This window comes from Anomaloglossus baeobatrachus, chromosome 1, assembly GCF_048569485.1.
Source record: "Anomaloglossus baeobatrachus isolate aAnoBae1 chromosome 1, aAnoBae1.hap1, whole genome shotgun sequence".
Classification (NCBI taxonomy): domain Eukaryota; kingdom Metazoa; phylum Chordata; class Amphibia; order Anura; family Aromobatidae; genus Anomaloglossus; species Anomaloglossus baeobatrachus.
In genome coordinates this window covers 68018246-68039540 of record NC_134353.1, presented here as the reverse complement: position 1 = coordinate 68039540, position 21295 = coordinate 68018246, and the positions used below count along the sequence as shown (strand labels likewise).

The following is a 21295-nucleotide window of genomic DNA, read 5'->3' as shown; positions in this document are numbered from 1 at the left end:
TACAAACTTATGATGACCTTTGACACATTCAGAGAAGGAATGAATGTGTCTCATGGATTCATGTCTTTTTACATCAGTTAAAAGATGTGCTCCTCTGACCATCCGAGCGTGTCCCAGCCCTGGACCAGACCCTTATCAAAAGACAATAAAAAAATTGTTTAAAAGAACAGAGAGTCCTCAGTGGTTGATACCTTTTAAAAGGTATCAACCACTGAGGACTCTCTGTTCTTTTAAACAATTTTTTTATCTCTACTGGCTAACACGGTACAAAGATATATTTTACTTGTATCAAAATGGAGGATACCAGAATGTACCGCATCTTTATGGAACATTAAAAGGTATCAACCACTGAGGACTCTCTGTTCTTTTAAACAAATTTTTTTATCTCTACTGGCTAACACGGTACAAAGATATATTTTACTTGTATCAAAAGACAATAAAACTTTCACACTGAACTGCAGCAGTATTTATGGCCCCACAACAGTTTGCCCCCCTGCCATAGAGATAGTTCTGTTTCATATAACTTGTTCTTTTTTTTTTTTTTTTTTTTTTACTGCACTATTCTAAGTCCTGTTGTGTATAAATATGTGACTCTTCAGATTTTGTGTTATACCATGCCTGATGAAGAGACCTGAGTAGTCTCGAAAGCTTGCAATTATTACCATCTTTTCAGTTAGCCATTAAAAGGTATCAACCACTGAGGACTCTCTGTTCTTTTAAACAATTTTTTTTATCTCTACTGGCTAACACGGTACAAAGATATATTTTACTTGTATGAAATGCAAAAAAGACAATTTTCATAATGACAATAATAAAAGAAACAGTGACAAGACGGAAAGTGCATTCATCTCCTTCAAGCATCGCGCATAAAATATAGACATCCCACTTTACACCTTTATATGGCGATGAACGTAGAAGAATAGCTCATCGCTACAGACGTTGTCAACATTTTCCTCTAGACCATGATAAGATCTGGCTTTAAGAACCCCATAAACATTAAATGAAAGTCAGATGAACTTATGTATTTCGACAGATATGGACGATAATCTGATGTGGATTGAGGTCTCCTGAATGTCCCAGAACAGATGATGGCTTGGGAAGGAAGGAAATGGTCGTTGCCATTTCAACACCGACCCTTGTGTATTCAGGGGAGCCTGGCACTGACTTTCTGTTCCTACTGCAGAAAATATATGGACGGTCAGCAGAGCATAAACGTTCCAGTTTATGGGCGAGTCAGGAGACATGGTGGTCTACTGAACGTTCGGCCAACAGTATCATGTTTTGGGCAAGTTTTAGCAGTGCATTACCGATTAAAATTGTCCATATATGGAAATTTTAACGCAGGTATTTTCCCACGTTAAGTCAATAAAGGGTATTTTTTTTATTTTATTTTAGAGTTTAACTCCTAATTAATAAATCAATAGCAAAAGAGGTAAGTCGAGATATGTCCGCCATTCAGGACTCATCTAGAGAACAGAATGTCTCCCTGGAGGACCCCTCGTGTCTATGCATTACATGAATTGACTTGATTCCAAGAAAAATTGTGTAATGCTTCATTTCCCCTGTGGTGGCGCTGCAGGAGAACTGAACACCCTGTAATCAGTTTATGTGTGGGAAACTTTTCCATTCAAGATGGACACCCTCTTCCTTAAAGGGAATCTGTCACCAGGTTTGTCCCCTATAAGCTGAAGCCATTAACAGTAAGCCCTTATATACAGCATGCTAAAATACTGTATATAAGAGCCTAGTTTGCTCCGTAGAATATAAAAAAGACCTTTATTATACGCTCCTGAGGGCAGTTGGGCCCAATGGGCGTTGCTGGTGTTGAGTCCGGTGCCTCCTGTATCCTGTGCAGTCGCCGTCCTCCTTCCCAGCTCCATGTGGATGATGCGTCCTACGTCATCCACACAGTGTCCTCCATTGCGTTCGCACATGCGCACTTCTTTCTGCCCTGCTGAGGGCAGATCAAAGGATTGCAATGCGCATGTGCGGGCGGTCTTTGACCTTCCCCCGCGCATGCGCATTACAGTACTTTGTACTGCCCTCAGCAGAGTAGATCAAAGTGAGTGCGTGCAGTAGCACAATGGAGGCCTCTGTGTGGATGACATAGGAAGTGTCATCCATACACAGCTAGAAAGGACAATACCAATGGAAGGAACAGAGGTGGCGCCGGACTGAGCAGCGACACCCATCAAACCCGACCGCCCCACAGGTGAGTATAATAAAAGTGGTTTTTTTTACATTATACAGAGCGGCCTGGGCTCTTATATACATTATTCTAGAATGCTGTATATAAAGGTTGACTGATGGTGGCCGCAGCTTATAGGGGAATAACTTCCCTTTAAATTACACAGAATATCTATAGTGCAACAACTCAATTACTACCGAGCCGAATAGATAGGTACTGTATATGGATGTGAACATGGAGTAGAATACTAATTTATGACGAGAGTTTGCCAAATTACCTAGCACCCTTTCATTAAGCCCATCATACAGATTAGGGCCATCTAAATTGACTCTCATACACAGGAGCGCTTATTTGGCCAAACACTTCAATCTTCTCTATGGTTGTTACTTATCGACAGGAGACAATATGATCAACAGTCCAATACTGGACATGTTGGATCATAATTTTCCCCAGCAATAAATTATCCGGGGTTTCTATGCATCATTAGACTGTTGGCGAAACCCGTCAATATCAATTGGTTCGTCCGACATTAGCTTAATGTGTATAAGAGTTTAGAAGCCTCTAAGTTTGGAGAGGAAGGGGTTAATGTTGCGTTATCGATTAAATGAAGATAGAAGAGAAATTCCTGAATTATGATTTATTAGTCAACGCGTTTCGCAGTGCTCAGACTCCATCAGGACAATCACATTGGAAAATAGAGCTGCCGTTGAAGAAAAGGCGCATCTACAACGGTCACCAGAAAGTCATATGACGGGATAGGCAACATCACATAATATAAAGTATTAAATGCCAATCTTTACTCTTGATACTCCAGTTTTATTTACAAAGGATGTTTGTTATGATAATTTTTTTTCTTAAATTGTTGTGTAATACTTTATATTATGTGATGTCTACTATCTGTTCAAATGACTTTTTGTTGATTGTTGTATATGTGCCTTTTTTTGGACAGCAGAAATATATATCTATGTCTCTCTCTGATATATCTATATACCTCTAATTGTTTTTCCAATGTGATGGTCCTGATGAAGGCGTGTGAGCCCTGCGAAACGCGTAGTCTAATAGACCACAATCCAGGAATTTTTCTTTTGTCTTCATTTTTTTTTTCTCTTCTGTCTTCATTCCATTGGCAGCTCAGGATTAAGCCCTTCCTCTCCAACTGATGCTGACTTTACGTGGGGTTGGTGCAGCCGTTTATAAGCTTATCAGTGGTTGAGTCTTACAAAGCTGCACCAGGTGAGCACAATTTTGCATTATGGTTGTACTGTATCTTGGATAAGACCCTATTTGCAATCCTTGTCTCTACAGTTTTTATTGTTGTACCATGTTTAATGTCCATTCATATGAATCTCCCCAAAAAACAATTGGCAAAATAAATAGCAAACACAAACATCCACAAATTAAAATAATAGATAAGAGGAAAGGTTCTCAATCAGGGACCTTAACCGCCTTGGAAAAACATGAAAAGAAGAGAGATATGTCCATTCTTATGGCAGTGTCTCTTTCAGGGGTGTAACCAATCTTCCGGTTGCAAAATCTGTTAAATAACCCCTCCAATTAATGTACCATTTGTAATACTAATGTCTGTCTCTGTAGCAGAGGGATCATTGGGCACCCTCAGGAACCCGGTACATAGTTGGGGCCATGGTCTCTGCACCAGATGTAGCCAACCTCCGGATAGGCACCGGCTCCCTATTTATACAAAAGTAGCTTTATATTTTGTGTCCGAATCTTTGCTTCTCTCGCTCTTCGCGGTAACCATTGGTGGGAGGTCAGATGTCCTGCACACCCCCGTCCTCATTCGTCCCTTGCAAGATTTCAGTTCGGAAATGTAGCCCTCGAAGCTCAGATTTCCCAAGTCTTCCCTGGAGTCGTGATTTCTCGGGGTGCGTTTGACTCCATCCACATCGATGACTCTACCGGCTTGGGGGCGATGAGCTGAACTGTTGCATCTGATGATTGGTTTGTCCTTTATGTCTGGTGAATGCTCCCAAAAACTCTCTGTGCTTCGAGACAGCTTTTTCTTTCTATCCTTGTTACCTGAAATGGGAGACAAAAATAAAACCAGTGATGATTAGTTTTAGTGTGAATAGGTCCTTCATCATTTTTAGGTTTCCTTCTGGAAATCAATTTTTTGGGGCTAAGAAAAATCTGAGATTCTCAATCTCACACGGACTTCTATCTATACCAGTGCATTACGGAAATCCATAATTATTCACATGGCCTATTTTAGGAGAAACTTTGAGAACGTTGCAAAAATTGTTCCAGGTGGATATAAGTTTAAGATTCCAGAACTGCAAAACAAAACCCCCCAAAACTAAAAAAAATGTTGAATAATTACTTATGATTATTTCAGGGCAATAACTACACTGTGGTCTGGTCTCAGAAAACCCCAGCATCCAGCTATATGAGGGTCTCACCAACTCAACTAAATTAAGAGTTGTCTCTCCACAGCCACCCTTGATGGATTACCCTCAAAAAATGCGAAATTGAAGAATGACAGATCACTTACGTAAAGACAGATCCTATTATTTTCCATTGGACAATGATCTAATGTCCATGGAGACAATGAGGCCACACTGGCCACCAGGGTTTGGCTTGCCCAATAGAGTACATGAGTAGTATGTGCAAGTCCTAACACAGTAATTGACCTTAATGTTATGGAAGAAGACAGCACTATTTGAAGCTAATTCCATTCTACTACCAACTTCAATACGTTGAGGTGTCCAAGGAACCCAAATATACCAGCCTTTGCTTTTGGAATCCTCTTTTGCTCCTGGGAATGGTCTACACTTAAAAGGTGTCCACTAACCAATCTTCTATAAACACAACATGTTGCCCTATTTAGCTTTATATTTTGTGTCCGAATCTTTGCTTCTCTCTTAGCGGTAACCATTGGTGGGAGGTCAGATATCCTACACACCCCCTTATAAGATTTCAGTTTGGAAATTTAGCCCTCGAGGCTCAGATTTCCCATGTCTTCCCTAGAATCGTGGAAGATGAAACACATGGAATAAAATCAGAGAATCCTACCATGTCAACTCATAAAGGTTTTGTTCCAATAGAGAACCTGAAAATGGTCTATATATGAAAGGAGGATGAAAAAAAAAATAAAGCAATCCCAAGGAATTAAAATTAAATCTTTATTCCAATAATATAAAAATTATGGTGAGACTTTAGGCAAAAAAATAATAGGAAGGAAAAGCGGGTAATGAAATTACATGAGAAGGTAACACGTTTCGAACTGCATGGGTTCTTAATAGAGATGAACGGACCCATGGAAGTTCGGTTCGGTTGGTTCAGCAGGCCTTTAGATAAAGTTTGGTTTGGGACTTGAAGTAGATCTGAACCGCAATGGAAGTCACTAATTGGGCAGTTCTGGTCTCCGCTCACATACAGCCAGACAAACAGATCACTTCCAGGGGAGGGTGGGGTTTTTCTATTTTTTTTTGGTATGCACACGACATCCGATCATGCTGTTGTTACCCCAAGTGTGAGCTGTTCAAACACTACAAACGGCTTGCAATGGGCTGAGCACAGAGAGTAACGAGCATAGCAATGCTCATGCGAGTTGTGTTCATGCACAAAGCTTCCGAACTCCGAACCGAACTTTGTTTTGTTTTTTTTTTTAAAGCCTGTGCTTGGTACGAACACCAAACCTTGGGTTCCTTCATCTCATAGTTCTTAACCTTAGCTATAATTGGGAACCCAGGTGGTTCGAAACGCATCACCCGTCTTCTCCTTCCCATTTTTTCCTTCCTAAAGTCTCACCATGTTTTTGGATTTATCATCTGTCCATCCTTTTCTGCCTGAAAATGTGGATCGGAGAGTCAGATAACCCTTGGGTGAGTAGATAAGTTTCTCTATTATTTTGTATTTTTTGATGAAAAGAGGGCGAGCTTCGAAACAAACCTTTGGGTATTGATATTGATAACCTTCCTAGCCATGAGCTATCCTATCAGGAGGCAACGTTGCTGCAAAGTTTAATGACTAACTCTTTAACCCTAGAACGCGCAAGCAATTCAACCTACCATAGAAAACAAATGACCTAGCAGGCCTGCGAGGCCCCAGGTATGCGTTCTAGGGTTAAGTAAAACAAATCCAAAAATATATTTGACATATTGCAGAATAATAAAAAAATCAATTATGTTTGCAAACTCTCTTCAATGTGACTCCAGATTGTGCAGTGTTTGGTTACCAAATTCACATATTGGACGCATCCTGTCCTTTATTTATAATTGGCAATGTGTCATGGCTGCCCATTCCAGGATTGTTGTGTGTATGCATAAAGACGTGTTATAAACTGGCACAACATGTCGTCTGTGGCATTCAATACACAATTTGTTCAGCCTTAGAGAATAGAGTCCTGGGAAAAACTCCAGGTAAGTTAAACGCGATTTGGGCTGTTGCCCGCAGACCCGCACAATAACTGGAGTCTGTCAGACAGAAATAGTATAAAGTTCTTCATTCAGTGTTTAACGAGCACCAATTGCCTTGTCCTAATTGCTTAAATTATTTCCTTTTCGCACCAGCCGCCAGTATGATACACAGTAGTACATGTGTCACGGCACTTGCTTCGTGTCAGTCCATATGGAGCATATGGGGTAAAGCTAGGGATTTTGGATGGCAGAAAATGACCAATTACATTGTTTTCTGACCTCCATCTGTGCCTTTCCGTGATGAGCATGACAAATGCAGACAGCTGCCTCCGATATTGCATTTTTCCCCAATTGTTGCTGGGTGCGGTACTACAAAAAGTTGTTCATGCCAAAAGGACAAATCTGCATTGCATCAATTAGCAAGCTGCTGTCACAATGTGACTGCAGAATAGTGAGGGACAGGGGGTTCCCATGCTGTCCCTCACACTAGAGGACCCTAGGCTATCCCTATCCTCAGGCTTACCCCTAATGGTGGAGGTGCCTGGTTATTCTGCCGACCAGATCAGAAATATTTGCATGACATGGGTTCTAAATATAAAAAGTGTGGCTGACTGTAGATGTGTGTCTGGTCCGGACCTGTGTGTGGGTGATCTGGTGTGATTTTCTACCAAGAACATTACGTTCAAAATACCTTCATTAAAGTTAGGACCCTAGTTTATTGGTCTGTATAGAGTTACTGCGGTCATTAATCCTGTAGTTTTCCGTCTGGCACTTATGGCTTTCAAAATCCACGTTTTTCACAGGTCTCTGTTAAAAAAACAAATGTGGCTTCTGGAACCGCTCTTCCCTAGTGTCCGTCTCCGGTCCTAGCTGATGGGTCATTAGATTTTCCAGTTTCAAAAATTGTTGCTTTCGGGTCAATGTGCCACTCTTGCAGGAATTTGCCTCATTGATGTGGTTATGGTCCCGAGGTGAGGACTTGGGTACCAGCCTCTGATAACCATGAAGAGTGCCTGGTCAGGAGTTTTCAGTCTCCATCCAGAGAAACAGGGTCCTGAGGGTCTAGAGGCCCCTATTAGAGGGATGGATACTATCACAAGGAGATTTTTGCAGGTATCGCCACCTGTCATGGCGGCGTCAGGATGCCTGCTAACTTCTCTGTGCTCTGTAATGAGCGAAGAGAGAAGCAGGTGCTGACCCACTGGCTTAGGGAGACTAGCAAGAGCTAATCTCTTCTAGGCTGCTTGTTAGTCTCCTTTGAGCACATGCTGTGGTAGAGCAATCATGTTCTCTCCCTTATTATATATGCTGGCTGAACTATTTCATTAATGCCACCTACAGTTTACCTAAACTGGTCTGGCAAAGTGTTGTGTTGTAGCTGTGCATTATTGCTGTGAACAGCTGTTGTATTGACCATTCTCTTTTTCTTGCTACCTTCTTGATTTCTCCTTAGTCGCTTACTGTTTGAGTTTGCAGTGTGTCGGAGTATTGGTTTGCCCCTGTCTTCATCTGTGCTACCATCACTCTCCGGCACCTACCTTCCCTGGAGGGTAATAGATTAGATCTGGTCAGGAGAATATCCATTTATGGGACTCAGGCATCTCCACCATTAGAGGTAACCCTGAAAATAGGGATAGCCTAGGGTCTCCTAGCGTGAGGACAGCTTAGGAGCCCCCTGTCTCTCGCTATCCTCCAGTCACATCATGACATTATAGCTGGTGTTACTGAACTAGTCCAGCATATAGAGAGGGGAAGCGAACATGATTGGCTTTCCAATGACATGTGATCAAAGGAGACTAACAAGCAGCCCAGCAGAGATTCTCTTGCTAGCCTGCCTAAGCTTGTGGGTCGATGTCCGTGTCTGATCACAGACCTAAGAGAAGTTAGCAGGCAGAGTGCCAGAATCTGTAGTTTCCACAGATCATGACAGTCGGCGATGCCTTCAAAAATCTCCTTGTGACAGCTGCTCCATCACAGAAGGTTTACAGATCAGCAGATTGTTCATCTTTATATGTGGCCAGACATTCATCACATCTGGGACTAAGGTCCTTAGAACGCATGTACCTATCCTCCCCCCTCTTACTCAATGTCATAGGGTTGAATAGGGAGACATTCTCACTCATGAATGCTGCTGTTCTATTCAAACTTATCTCTGTCAGTCCCACAGACAAATTCCGCAACCAAGTCCTGACTACAGTGAGGAGAAACAGGTGACGTGACCCCTTGACTATTAATTGTGGGGTTCCCAATGGCAGGACCACCAGAGATCAGACATTTATCAACTATTCTGTAACTGGGTTATACATGTTATCACCAAGAAACCCTTTTTATAGAGGATCGGTCATCAGATTTCACAATGAAAACGTAAAACATTAAATAATAGATCTTATATCTCAAGAGGGTGGGGAACATTAAATAATCCATGTCAGAACAACTGTTTAATTCCCACATAACGTCCATTTTATTAGTCCAACAATCAGGTAAGAACTCATGGGTCAAAGTGTATTAAATCTCCTCGCACCCACCCAGCCTGACACCTCCACTAAACAGTGCGAGATCTCAGCAGGGAGGAGGGACACTGAGGAGCTGCTAATCAGGCAAGCTGGATGGATCCAGATGGCGTTTAAGCTTTGAAAATTGATTTTACAGCTATTCTGACATGGATTATGAAAGTATACCAGTTTTATCCAGTATAGATATATGTAAAGAGAATACATCACTAGCATTTTGCTCCCCCATCTGAGAGAAACATGATGTAGGGGCAGAAAGTAGGATTTTTGTGTACTCACCGTAAAATCTCTTTCTCTGAGTCTTCATTGGGGACACAGGACCATGGGTTATGCTGCTGTCACTAGGAGGCTGACACTAAGTAAACATAAAAAGTTAGCTCCTCCCTAGCAGTATACACCCCGAGCCGGAGGCGGGCTCAGATCAGTTTGGTGCACAAGCAGTAGGAGGAGTACCAGAATCACCATACATAAAACAAGTTATAACTAAAATAATGCAGCCGTGCGAACAAGTGGTCTATGAACATAAGACCGCTGAAAAAGGCAGGCAAATGCAATTAAACAACCAAAAAACTAGCAGGGTGGGTGCTGTGTCCCCCAATGAAGACTCAGAGAAAGAGATTTTACGGTGAGTACACAAAAATCCTACTTTCTCTATCGTTTCATTGGGGGACACAGGACCATGGGACGTCCAAAAGCAGTCCCTGGGTGGGAATACAGAAGCACCGCAGATAGGAAGAAAACAACGACCTCCCTCGGCGGGCTTGTACTATAATTGAATGCTGTCACCCTATTACAGGTGTGCAACTGCCGCCTGCAAGACCTTTCTCCCAAAACTAGCATCTGCCGATGCTTGGGTGTGAACATGGTAGAACCTAGTAAAGGTATGCAGGCTAGACCAGGTGGCAGCCTTGCAGACCTGGTCGGACGACGGCTGATGCCTAATCGCCCAAGAGGCTCCCACTGCTCGGGTAGAGTGCGCCCTTACCCCCCCCGCGGGGCGGAGACTTGTCCCGAATCCGATAGGCCTCAGATATGGCGGAACGGATCCATCTGGCAATTGTGGCTTTGGATGCCGATTCACCCCTCTTGGGACCAGAAGGAAGGACAAACAGACCATCCGACTTACGGAACGGCGCGGTTCTGGAGACAAATTCTAAGGGCGCGCACCAGGTCCAGGGTGTGCAAGGACCTCTCCAAGCTGTGAGAGGGGCCAGGACAGAAGGACGGAAGGACAATTTCTTCGTTTAGATGGAACGGGGAGACCACCTTTGGGAGAAAGGCGGGATCTGGCCGGAGAACCGCTTTGTCCTGGTGAAAAATCAAAAAGGGGGCACGACAAGAGAGCTGCCACCTCTGTCGTCCTTCGAATAGAAGTGATGGCAACGAGGAACACCACCTTCCAAGACAGGTGAGAAAGGGAAGAATCCCGCAAGGGCTCGAAGGGGGGACCCTGAAGTGACCCTAGGACTAGATTAAGGTCCCACGGTTCTAGAGGCCAACGATACGGCGGGGCCAGGTGGGCAACTCCCTGGATGAAGGTCTTAACCTGTGGGCGAGAGGCCAGTGGCTTCTGAAACAGGATTGACAAAGCCGATACCTGGCCCTTTGGTGTGGCGAGCGAGAGACCCGCATCGAGGCCCGACTGCAAGAATGCCAATAGGGAAGGAAGGGAGAAGGCGAGAGGAGAAGAAATGCTGTGCTCTTCACACCACCTGAAGAAGACCTTCCACGTGCGGTAGTATATTCTTGATGAAGATGGCTTCCTGGCCCTAATCATTGTCTGTATCACCCTTGAAGAAAAACCAGCCTGAGCTAGAACCCAGGATTCAATGGCCAGGCCGTCAAATTTAGGACCTTTGAGTTCTGATGGAAAAGAGGTCCCTGCTGCAGGAGATCTGGACGGTCTGGAAGGCGCCACGGAGCGTCTGCGAGGAGCTGAGTGAGTTCCGCGAACCATGCTCGCCTGGACCAGTCCGGAGCCACCAGGATGACTGGTATTCCTTCTGCCTTGATCTTCTTGAGGACCCTCGGGATCAGAGGGAGCGGCGGGAAGATGTACGGGAGACTGAACTGGCTCCATGACAGGGTGAGGGCGTCGACTCCTAAAGCCAAGCGGTCGCGGCACCGCGCTACAAATTGCGGAACCTGACAGTTGAACCGGGAGGCCATTAGGTCCACATTCGGAACTCCCCATCTGTCGCAGATCTGGTTGAAGACTTCCCGGTTGAGGGACCATTCGCCGGAGGCCTTCCCTGCTGAGGAAGTTCGCCGCCCAATTGTCCACGCCTGGGATGTGTACCGTTGAGATCAGGGAGTGATGACACTCGGCCCAGTGCAAAATCTTCCTGACTTCTCGCATCGCCCCGACACTTCTTGTGCCTCCTTGGCGGTTGCTGTACGCCACCGCCGTCGCATTGTCCGACTGGATCCTGACCGGGCAACCCTGTACTAGGTGCCGAAACTGCTGCAAGGCTAGCCGAATGGCTCTTATCTCCAGAATGTTGATCGGGAGACAACTCTCCTGCGGTGTCCATCGGCCTTGCGCTGTGTGATGCCGAAACACTGCCCCCCAGCCCTGGAGACTGGCGTCGGTGGTCACTATCTTCCAGTGGAGCGGGAGGAATGACCTTCCTGACGCGAGGTTGCGTTGATTGATCCACCAACGGAGTGAGTGGCGGGTCTCCGGCGAAAGATGAAAACTGCGGTCCAGAGAAAAGGGAGATCTGTCCCACTTCTTCAGCAAGGCCAGCTGGAGGGGCTGGAGGTGGAACTGTGCAAAGGGTACCGCTTCCATCGCCGCCACCATACGACCGAGGACTCGCATGCCGAACCTGATGGAAACTTAGCACTGACGCCGGAGAGCGCGGAGGCCTCGTTGCAGGGAGGACATCTTCTCTTGTGTGAGGAAAACTCGCCCTTGGGTGGTATCGAATACCATGCCTAAAAAGGTGATCCGTCGGGCCGGGGTCAGAGAGGACTTCTTCCGATTGATCAGCCACCCTAACCGTGAAAGGGTGTCGATCATGACCTGAACCCCAAGACGACAGTCCTCGAAAGAAGAACCTTTGATCAACATATCGTCCAAGTACGGGATGACCATAACACCCCTGGAATGTAGAACGGACATGGCAGCCGCCATGATCTTTGTAAAGACTCTGGGGGCGGATGCGAGGCCGAAAGGAAGAGCCGTGAACTGGAAGTGATCTTCCGCTATCGCAAAGCGGAGGAACTGTTGGTGAGAGGTGGCTATAGAGACGTGAAGATAGGAGTCTTGAATATCCAGCGATGCCAGGAATTCGCTGACCTCCATGGACGCGATCACGGACCGGAGTGACTCCATTCGAAACGGCTGAGGCCTCACCGACCTGTTTAGAAGCTTTTTGTCGAGGACGGGGCGGACAGAGCCGTCCTTCTTGGGGACCACGAAAAGGTTGGAATAGAACCCCTTGAAACGTTCTGCGGGAGGGACTGGTACCACGACTCCGGCTTGGAGGAGGGAGTCTATGGAGTGAAAGAACGCGCGAGCCCGCGCGGGAGACTTGGGAGGGCGAGATAGGAAAAAACGTCTCGGTGGCTTTGACTCGAATTCTATTTTGTAGCCTGAGGTGATGATCTCTCTGACCCAGGCATCGGCGGTCAGGGGGATCCACACATGCTGGAAACAAGACAGACGCCCTCCCACGAGTCTGGCGCTGTTGCGCGCCAACCGCGAGTCACTTGGAGGAGCGTCGGCGGTAACCGGAAGAGGATTTCGTGGACTGGCGGGGACGTGAACGCCAGGCGGGATTGGTCTTGAATGATGGGGTCCTCCTGTCTCTCGGAGGAGAGCGGCTTTTTCGCGGCTGGGAAGTGGAGTTGAAGCTGCGAAAGGGCCAGAAACGAGCGGTGGGGCGCCGATTCTGGAAGTGCTTGGGGCGCAATTGGGGGAGAGATGTACTCTTTCCTCCCGTCGCATCGGAGATCAACTGGTCCAGCTTATCTCCGAACAGACGTTCCCCTAGGAAGGGCAGGGAAGTCAGTGACTTCTTAGAGGCCGCATCCGCGTTCCAGGACCGGAGCCAGAGGGCTCGACAGATGGCCACATTGTTGCTGGCGGCCTGGGCCGCGCAATTGGCAGATGCCAGGGCTGCATTGAGCAGGTACTCACCCGCGAGGGAAATCTGCGTGGCGATGAGGACCAGGTCTGGATTGGCAGGAATGGCGCGGAGTCCGCAGCGTAGCGTGTCCGCCCAGGACATCAGTGCCTTCGCAACCCAAACCGAGGCAAAGGCCGGTGAGAGGGATGTGCCCGCTGCCTCGAAGGCGGAACGGGCCAACCTGTCAATAGTACGGTCCGTGGGGTCCTTGAGAGACGTACCGTTAGTGAGTGGAAGGACTGTGTGAGAAGACAGGCGGGAGATTGGGGGGTCAACCACAGGAGAGCCTGCCCAATCCTTTCGAAGACCCTCAGGAAAGGGATAATGCAAATCAATGGACTTACCGGTGGTAAATACCTTGTCCGGCTGTTGCCTGTGGCTGCGCAGTAACTCAGCGAATTCTGGATGTCCGCTGAATGCGCTTTGGGCCCGCTTCATCCGCTTAAACGAGACCTGGGTGCTCTGGGAGGAGATGGGGTCCACCTGTACCTTTAGGGTCTGGTTTACTGCTTCTATCAGGCTATTCACCATGCGCCGAATATCAGCCGCCTGCTCTGAGTCCAGCAGGGGTGCTGCATCGGAATCATCATCGGAGCGGTCAGAAGACTCCCTGGAGGAATGATGGTCTGGACCTGGGGATGAAGGTGAAACCTGGGAAGAGGCTGAAGACGAGACCTGGCGGGTCCGCTTCTGAGCAGCCGAGGAGGTCCCTGCGACGGGGCTCACCTGCTCCGGAGGCGATTGCATTGGGTCTGCGGGAGTCTGGGCAAGCGACAGCAGCAGGCGCAGTGCTTGCGCGATGGTCCGAGAAGCCTCAGAGAGGAAATCTACGGACTGGGACAGGGACGCTAGCCAGTCGGGGGGGGGGGGGGGGGGCGGGACGCAGGGCCCTGTAGCATCTGGCGCTGCGGCGGCTGCGGTATCAGAAGCGTCGGCCAAGGAGTCCTGCGGAGGCTGAGAGTCTGTAGAACAGACGGAGCATAGTGGGGCGTCCTGGCCCTGGGTAAATTTGGTTTTGCAGGAGGAGCATGCAAAAAATAAGGCAAAGGGGGCCTGCTTGGGTCGGGTGGACTTCGTATTAGGCATGGTGAAAAAGTACTCTCCCTGGTGGCTGCTAGGAAGGAGACAGGAGAGGGTTAACTCGTCCCTAAACTAAGAGAACGCTACCTAGTGAGGGCTACTCCTTAGGAGCAGGCTTACCCAGGTCCTGTGTGCTGCCCACCAGTCCAGAAGAGGGAGTCCAGGAGTGAGCTGGCCAGAGAGTGGGAGAACGCCGGCGCGCTGCAGCCTCAGGGGACCAGGCATAGGCTAAAATGGCGAGGGGACGCTGGAGGAGGCTGGGGGAGGAGCAGCGTTCAGGCGCGAAAAACCGGAGTATCCACAGCCCCCACCACAAGCCAGGAGGCTGAGCGGTGGGAGGAGACTGGGCCAGACGACCGGCGGCCAATAGCGCTGCAGAGGGGGCGTGGCTAGGACGCAGGAGCGATTAGGCCGAGACCGGGGCCTAAATTTTGGAGTGGGCCGGAGGAAAAGGGTAGGAGAGGTCGGTCCTACCTGATCTCGGCGGCGCCGGCCCAGCGACGGATGCAGTGCAGGCAGGGCGCCCTGCCCCTGCCTGTGTACACAGTGCCCTCGTCCAGGAAGACTGTGGACTCCGGGGGAGAGCGTGCTGAGGCAGGGAAAGTGGACATCATGATGGGGGAAGGAGCCCACCTGCAGGAGAAGGCAGCGTGAAAAGGGCCCCATCGGATTACAAACGCGCTGCGGAGGTCCAATCCCTGCTGTATGCCCCTGTACGCCCTTTGGGGTGATACCGCAGGGCGAATCAGGGGTGCCCACGGCAACCTGCCCACACGCGCAACCCCGGGAGTGGTACCACGGGGATGGACGGGGGAGAGGGCCCGAAATCTCAAGCCCCTGCGACCCTGGGGAGTGGTACCCACAGGGCTGCGGAGGATGAGTGAAGAGAATACCTGCAGAGAAAAAGAAGACAGGTATGAGAGCGATGAGCGGCGCCGAAATAAAGGAAAAAAACGCAAAAAAAAACCCAAATGGTTGAGGGGGGCCGAGACGGCCCACATCAGCCTCCTACGACACTAAGCAAAAACTGATCTGAGCCCGCCTCCGGCTCGGGGTGTATACTGCTAGGGAGGAGCTAACTTTTTATGTTTACTTAGTGTCAGCCTCCTAGTGACAGCAGCATAACCCATGGTCCTGTGTCCCCCAATGAAACGATAAAGAAACCCTGTTTCCAGCTATGTATTACTGGGGTGCTTGCTGTAGTTTTGATAAAATGGATTTTATCTATTGCAGAACTACCTGTTCTCTGAATGCTGATCTCAGCATAATCCCACCCACACCACTGATTGGCAGCTTTCTATAAACATTGTGCATGGAAAAAAGCCAATAAATGGTGGGGGGCGAGGTTGCACAGAGCTCATGAGCATGGAGGAATATGTAGCAGCAGGCCATGGTTTTATCAGCAGTGGATAATCAAAACTACAGAGGAAGCCCAGTAAGTGACAAATAACTGGAACCGGAGTCTCAACATTATGCTGCTTTCAGATTAAGGCTACTTTCACACATCAGTTTTTTGCCATCAGGTTCAATCCGGAAAAAAACGGGTAAAACGGATCCAGTACCGCATCCGTTTTTTCCCCATAGACTTGCATTGTTACCGGATTGTACCGGATGGCTTTGCGGTGCATCCGTTTTTTTCCGGATGCGGCAAAATAAATAAATGCGGCGGCCGGAGGCAACGTAGCTTGCAACGTTTTTTTGTCCGGCAAAAAAAACGCATCGCGCCGGATCCGGCGCGATACGGCGTGTTTTACAATAGAAGCCTATGGACGCCGGATCCGGCGTAATGCGGTAAAAAACGGATGCGGCCGCCGGATCCGTTTTTGTTAACTGCGCATGCACCAATGTAATTAACAAAACGGATCCAGCCAAAAACCGGACGAAAAGGATGCAAAAACGGATGCAAACCATATCCACCGGATCCGTTTTTTAACGGATCCGGCATAACGGATCCGTTAAAAAAACGGATCCGGTGGATACGGTTTTCACTTTTTTTTCAGGATCCGTTGGATCAGGAAAAAAAAGGACTGTGCCTGAATACAGAAAACTGATGTGTGAAAGTAGCCTAAGAGGCAAAAACTGGTGTTCACATTTCTGTTCAGCCCCATATCTGTTCACACCCCTACTGCTCTTCTTGATTCATAGTTCAGAGGGTACTTATGCTTTGTGACCCTATATAAACTGGTCACATGTACTAATAAAGGAGAATTCTTTGCATACATCATACTAAGCTGTGTGCGCTGTATTGATTTCCTGAGCGCTCGTAAAACAAATATTAATCTGAAGTTTAAGAGGCCTAGAAGGAGAGAATGTCACTCACACTGGTGATACATACACTTTAGAGCTGTAATTCAAAAAGGTGTATTGCCCAAGTCTATATTTTAGGTGTAAAACTTGGCTCGGGACTGAACCAAGCTAACAGCACCATAGGTCCAGGTTACATCTGGTATATTACACATAGGGGCAGTACAGTCATGTAGATGAGGTTGAAATAGTATCTGGAACCTCAAATATAAGCACTAATTTAAGAGAACTTAGCAAAAAAAAGGGTCATAGACGTTAGAATTAATGTTCTCCAAATCCTGGCTTCTATTACTGCTCCATCTACATGACCAATCGTAGAGAAAATCTGGCAAAATTCTTGCAATTTGTTTTTTTTTTGCAGGTTGTTTTCACCTTCCTGTATCCAACAATCGTTAACCCTGCTAATGTGGCTAATTGTAGATGTTTCAGCCTGGATGTATGCAGAGATGAATGGGGATTATAGATTGATTCACTATTATTATGAGGGTCCAGGTAACACTACCATAATGTGGTCCTCGAAAAGCTGCCATATTATGGCCTTCAAAACTATCCTACTAATCTACTGCAGGACAGCAGAGGATGTGCCGCATTCAGGAGATGAAACAATGGGGGAACGTAGAATATCAATAGCCAAAAAGCTGAACCTTTGCCTGTAGTTGAGGTGCCATATGCATTGTCTGACCTAAAGATGCCCATCCACAGTCAATAGCTAATTGTTGACGGCTTTTTTTCTGAATTCTTCTCACATATGCACTCAATTTCGCCACTTGCATTACTCCTCACCAATCAGTTCCCATACTTTCTTGGTGTCTGCTTATCACACTTATTGCAAGAGGTTGTCCACTACTTTAAAATTGATAGATCATCAATATGTGATCGGATGTCAGACCCCAACCAGCGCCCGCCAACCAGCTGCTCCGTGTCAGCGGCAGCAGCAGGCGTCCGGAAATGCTCAATTCCAGAACTGCTCTATCTTCCGACAGTGGCAGCAGCCAGGTACTGTGCATCCTCTTGTCGTGCAGTACCCGCGGTCACCATCAGAAGACGGAGCCGCTCCAGAACTGACCATTTCCGGCCGCCACCAGTATCGAGAACAGCAGATCGGCCAGGGTCCGAAACCCAGGCATCCCTGCCAATCAGACATTGATGACCTATCCTGAGGATAGAGGTTGTCTACTACTTTAACATTGATGACCTAAGACAAAAAAAAAATCCTTCTTTTAGCTCGCATTTTGCCATTGGAGATAGAGTGGGCACACACTCATACACTTACGTTAGCTGGTCAGTTTAGCAAATTTACACTTCTGTATTTGGGCACCTTACAGGGGTCATACAAAGTTCCAAATGTAACCTTTATCTGTAGGACAACTTACTGGTTACTATGGGTGCGATCCAGGGTCCCATATGAGCTGAGGCCCAGGCTTGACCTCCACTCCATTTAAATTTCGCTTGGCAAAGCACCATGCTCTGGATCGGAGAAGGTCATAAAGATTGGACCCCCAGCGATCGGGAATTTATCCACTATCAAGTGGAAAGTGAATAACTTACAAACTCGGTACACCACCATTAATATGACTGTGGACCTTCCAACGAAGCTTCTCTAGGACTGTGGACCTCCCAACACTGCTTCTCTAGGACTGTGGACCTCCCAGCACTGCTTCACTATGACTGTGGACCTCCCAACACTGCTTCTCTATGACTGTGGACCTCCCAGCACTGCTTCACTATGACTGTGGACCTCCCAGCACTGCTTCACTATGACTGTGGACCTCCCAACACTGCTTCTCTATGACTGTGGACCTCCCAGCACTGCTTCACTATGACTGTGGACCTCCCAACACTGCTTCACTATGACTGTGGACCTCCCAACACTGCTTCACTATGACTGTGGACCTCCCAACACTGCTTCTCTGGCAGGTTAAGAAAAAAGAAAAAAAAAGCATGCCCAATCCTTGGTTCTTCCTGGAAATTAGCTGGTACAGGAGGGGTCACGCAGTGAATTATTCCACTCTGTTTGTTGAAACAGACATTTTGAAGTAGTTGGTAGAATATGTAGTTGATGTCATGGGTGTCAGACAGTCCCTGTTGTGTGCAGCTATAGAAGGTCGCAGCGCTTGGCTGCACAAACCGCTCCATGACTTTCTATTATTTCTGCTTTGTTTTCATCTCTTTCGCTTTAGGACCCTGCAGAGTTCCTCAGCCTTTCAGCTGCTTTTCATCAGCACTTCCCTTGGTGTCTTTACATATCTTCACTTCCTATTACTCTGTGCTGGTGAAACACTTCTACCCTTAGGCTATGTGCGCACGTTGCGTAAATACATGCAGTTACGCTGCGCTTTGTAGCGCAGCGTAACTGCATGCGTCCTGCGTCCCCTGCACAGTCTATGGAGATTGTGCACGGCCCCTGCACACGTGGCGTTTTAGAGCGCAGCGCTTCGGCTACTGCCGAAGCGCTGCGCAAAAAGTAGTGACATGTCACTTCTTCCGTGCGCTTTGCCGGCAGCTCCTGCTCTGTCTATGGGAGGAGCTGCAGGCAGAGCGCATGGAATCGGCTTCACTACGGACATTTCTGCAGCGATTTAAAGCGCACATGTGCTCTTCAGATCGCTGCAGAAATTTCTGCAGTGAACTGTACGCAACGTGCGCACATAGCCTTAAGTCTTCAGTGTAAGCAGCCAGCTTACATACATCTGGAGATCTTTGTTGTTGTTGCAGTTCCTCTCCCAAGTCATCTGGAAATAAGTTGTTTGTTCACTTTCCTAGTTGGTTACCCCTGTGTCTTCTTTGGAGAGCTGACTAAGTGCTCATCCTATCCGCTCCCTACCTATGGCCTATTTCAGAGTCAGCCAGGGTCAGGTATCCAGCTCGGTGCATAGGTGCAGAACCTATTTCGGGTGGTGGGTGAAGCCAGGGCCCAGCAGTAGGCTTGGTCAGGGGTCACCATCCCCCCTTCCCAAGTCACAGGGTTTCCCTTCTCTTCCACTTCTTACTTCCTGTAGCGTGACACACCTTTTCTTGTATAGGTCTGGCTTTACGACAGGCATGTAACAATCTGATATTGGAATCAAAGTTTCTTGGAAGAGAACTTTTGAGTCTCAACTTTTGGCCATCAAACGTCTACGTGGTTAAAGCAACACAACTTTGAGATTGCCTTATTGTAATATTTTTCCACATGCTAAGGCCTTCAGAGGTTGATCTCGTCACTTACACCCAGTGATACTTCACGCACATCAAGTCTGCTGACTCCTACAACTCTAGAGATGCATCAAAAGCAGAGACATAAGCCCTAATGCCTGAAGGAAAGGAAATCTGCATCAATACATATATATATATATTATATATATAATGTACGGGGTGAGTGGGAAATCCAAATTTGCACTGGGGCCCATGAGTTTCAATTTATCCCTCAAATTTTTAAAGATCGGAACTGTACCATAAAAACTTGTAGTGGTACACTTATGGTGCCCTATACACATTTGATAGCCATTTCACCAATACAAATGGATGTTGGCAGATTCCTTTGGGATTGGCTTATCTCACTGGGAACAAAATGATTAACAGTCCAAAACCGAACATGCCGGTTCCTCATCTTCACCTGACTGACTTGAGGTAGAGTTGGTGGCCCTCATACATTAACGGTGGGCATGGCCAACAGTCTATCGGCGTACGTTGGTCTACTTTGTAAGAGGGTCTTAACTAGTACTAGTTTACTCATTGAGAATCTTGGCTGTAAGGCTAACCGGTAATGAGACCTTGCACTTGAATTAGGGAGGCCTACAAGATGACGCTAGAGCTTAGTGAGTGCTAAAACCCGAGGGCGGCAGGAAGGGATTTTTTTACGGTCCAGTTTAACAAGATAAGAAGTGAGTTTTCAGATTCTGGTGGATGGAACAGCCTTACCAGTCTCCATATTTCCGGTACTTTCTACAGCACTCCTAGACTTCATATTGAGGGGGGAGATTAGGATAACTTATGATTCAAGACAAGATAGATTTTAGGCTCCGTTCACACTTACAATGTGGCCCACTGGGTTGTTATTCCTGGAAAACCAGCTGTAGCGGTCGGAAGAAATCATAAAACCTGTGATTACAGTTTGGCAATTTGCTAAATCTTTGACATCCATGTGGTTTTAAGCATTTGGGTTTTCATTGTGAACTTGTTCATTTTAAACATTTAACCCGTTGCCTAAATTCCTCGCTCTTCTTCACTCACCGACAGCCTGTTTATATGTAAGGTGATCTTCAGGATAAATGACCTCTCACTTGGACCATTTGGTCTTTATCTCAAGGACAATCTTCCTCTACTTGTTTTTTTTAAGACATTGGAAACAATCTCGCTTTGCAGTTTGCTTCCTCTCTGTCCTCATCTATCACTCCCAGGACAAGATAAACTCCCAAAACACACACAACCAGATATAGTTAATTTCAGCCGGGGCCGGTGCAGCGCTTACTTTATCACACAAATTGTCATTCCCATCCTGATCGTATATTTCATATGGGAAACGTCTCCAGAAATTGACGGTTCTCTAAATAAAAAGCTCCTTGGTAGCACGATATGTTTTTGTTTGGTCTCTTACCATCTGGAAGTCTGATATTACACATCAGGCAGCTTTTGCTTTATTAATTTTTAGAAAAATGTAGAATTTTAGTGAAGTCTTGTCTTTAAGTGAAGTTTGTACAAAGCTAAAAAAAAAACCCCTTC

The 21295-nt window shown here is 47.0% G+C and overlaps 1 protein-coding gene across 1 annotated transcript in view; it reads right to left on the bottom strand.

Annotated features, from left to right (window-relative positions):
- Positions 1-705: 705 nt before the first annotated feature.
- The window catches only part of RGS12 (regulator of G protein signaling 12), a 313463-nt gene continuing 292873 nt past the window's right edge, over positions 706-21295 (bottom strand). Inside the window, exon 18 of the mRNA XM_075346841.1 lies at positions 706-4225. Within this exon, the coding sequence (XP_075202956.1) occupies positions 3882-4225 (344 nt within the window). The 3' untranslated portion in view covers positions 706-3881. The remainder of the gene's footprint in view (positions 4226-21295) is intronic.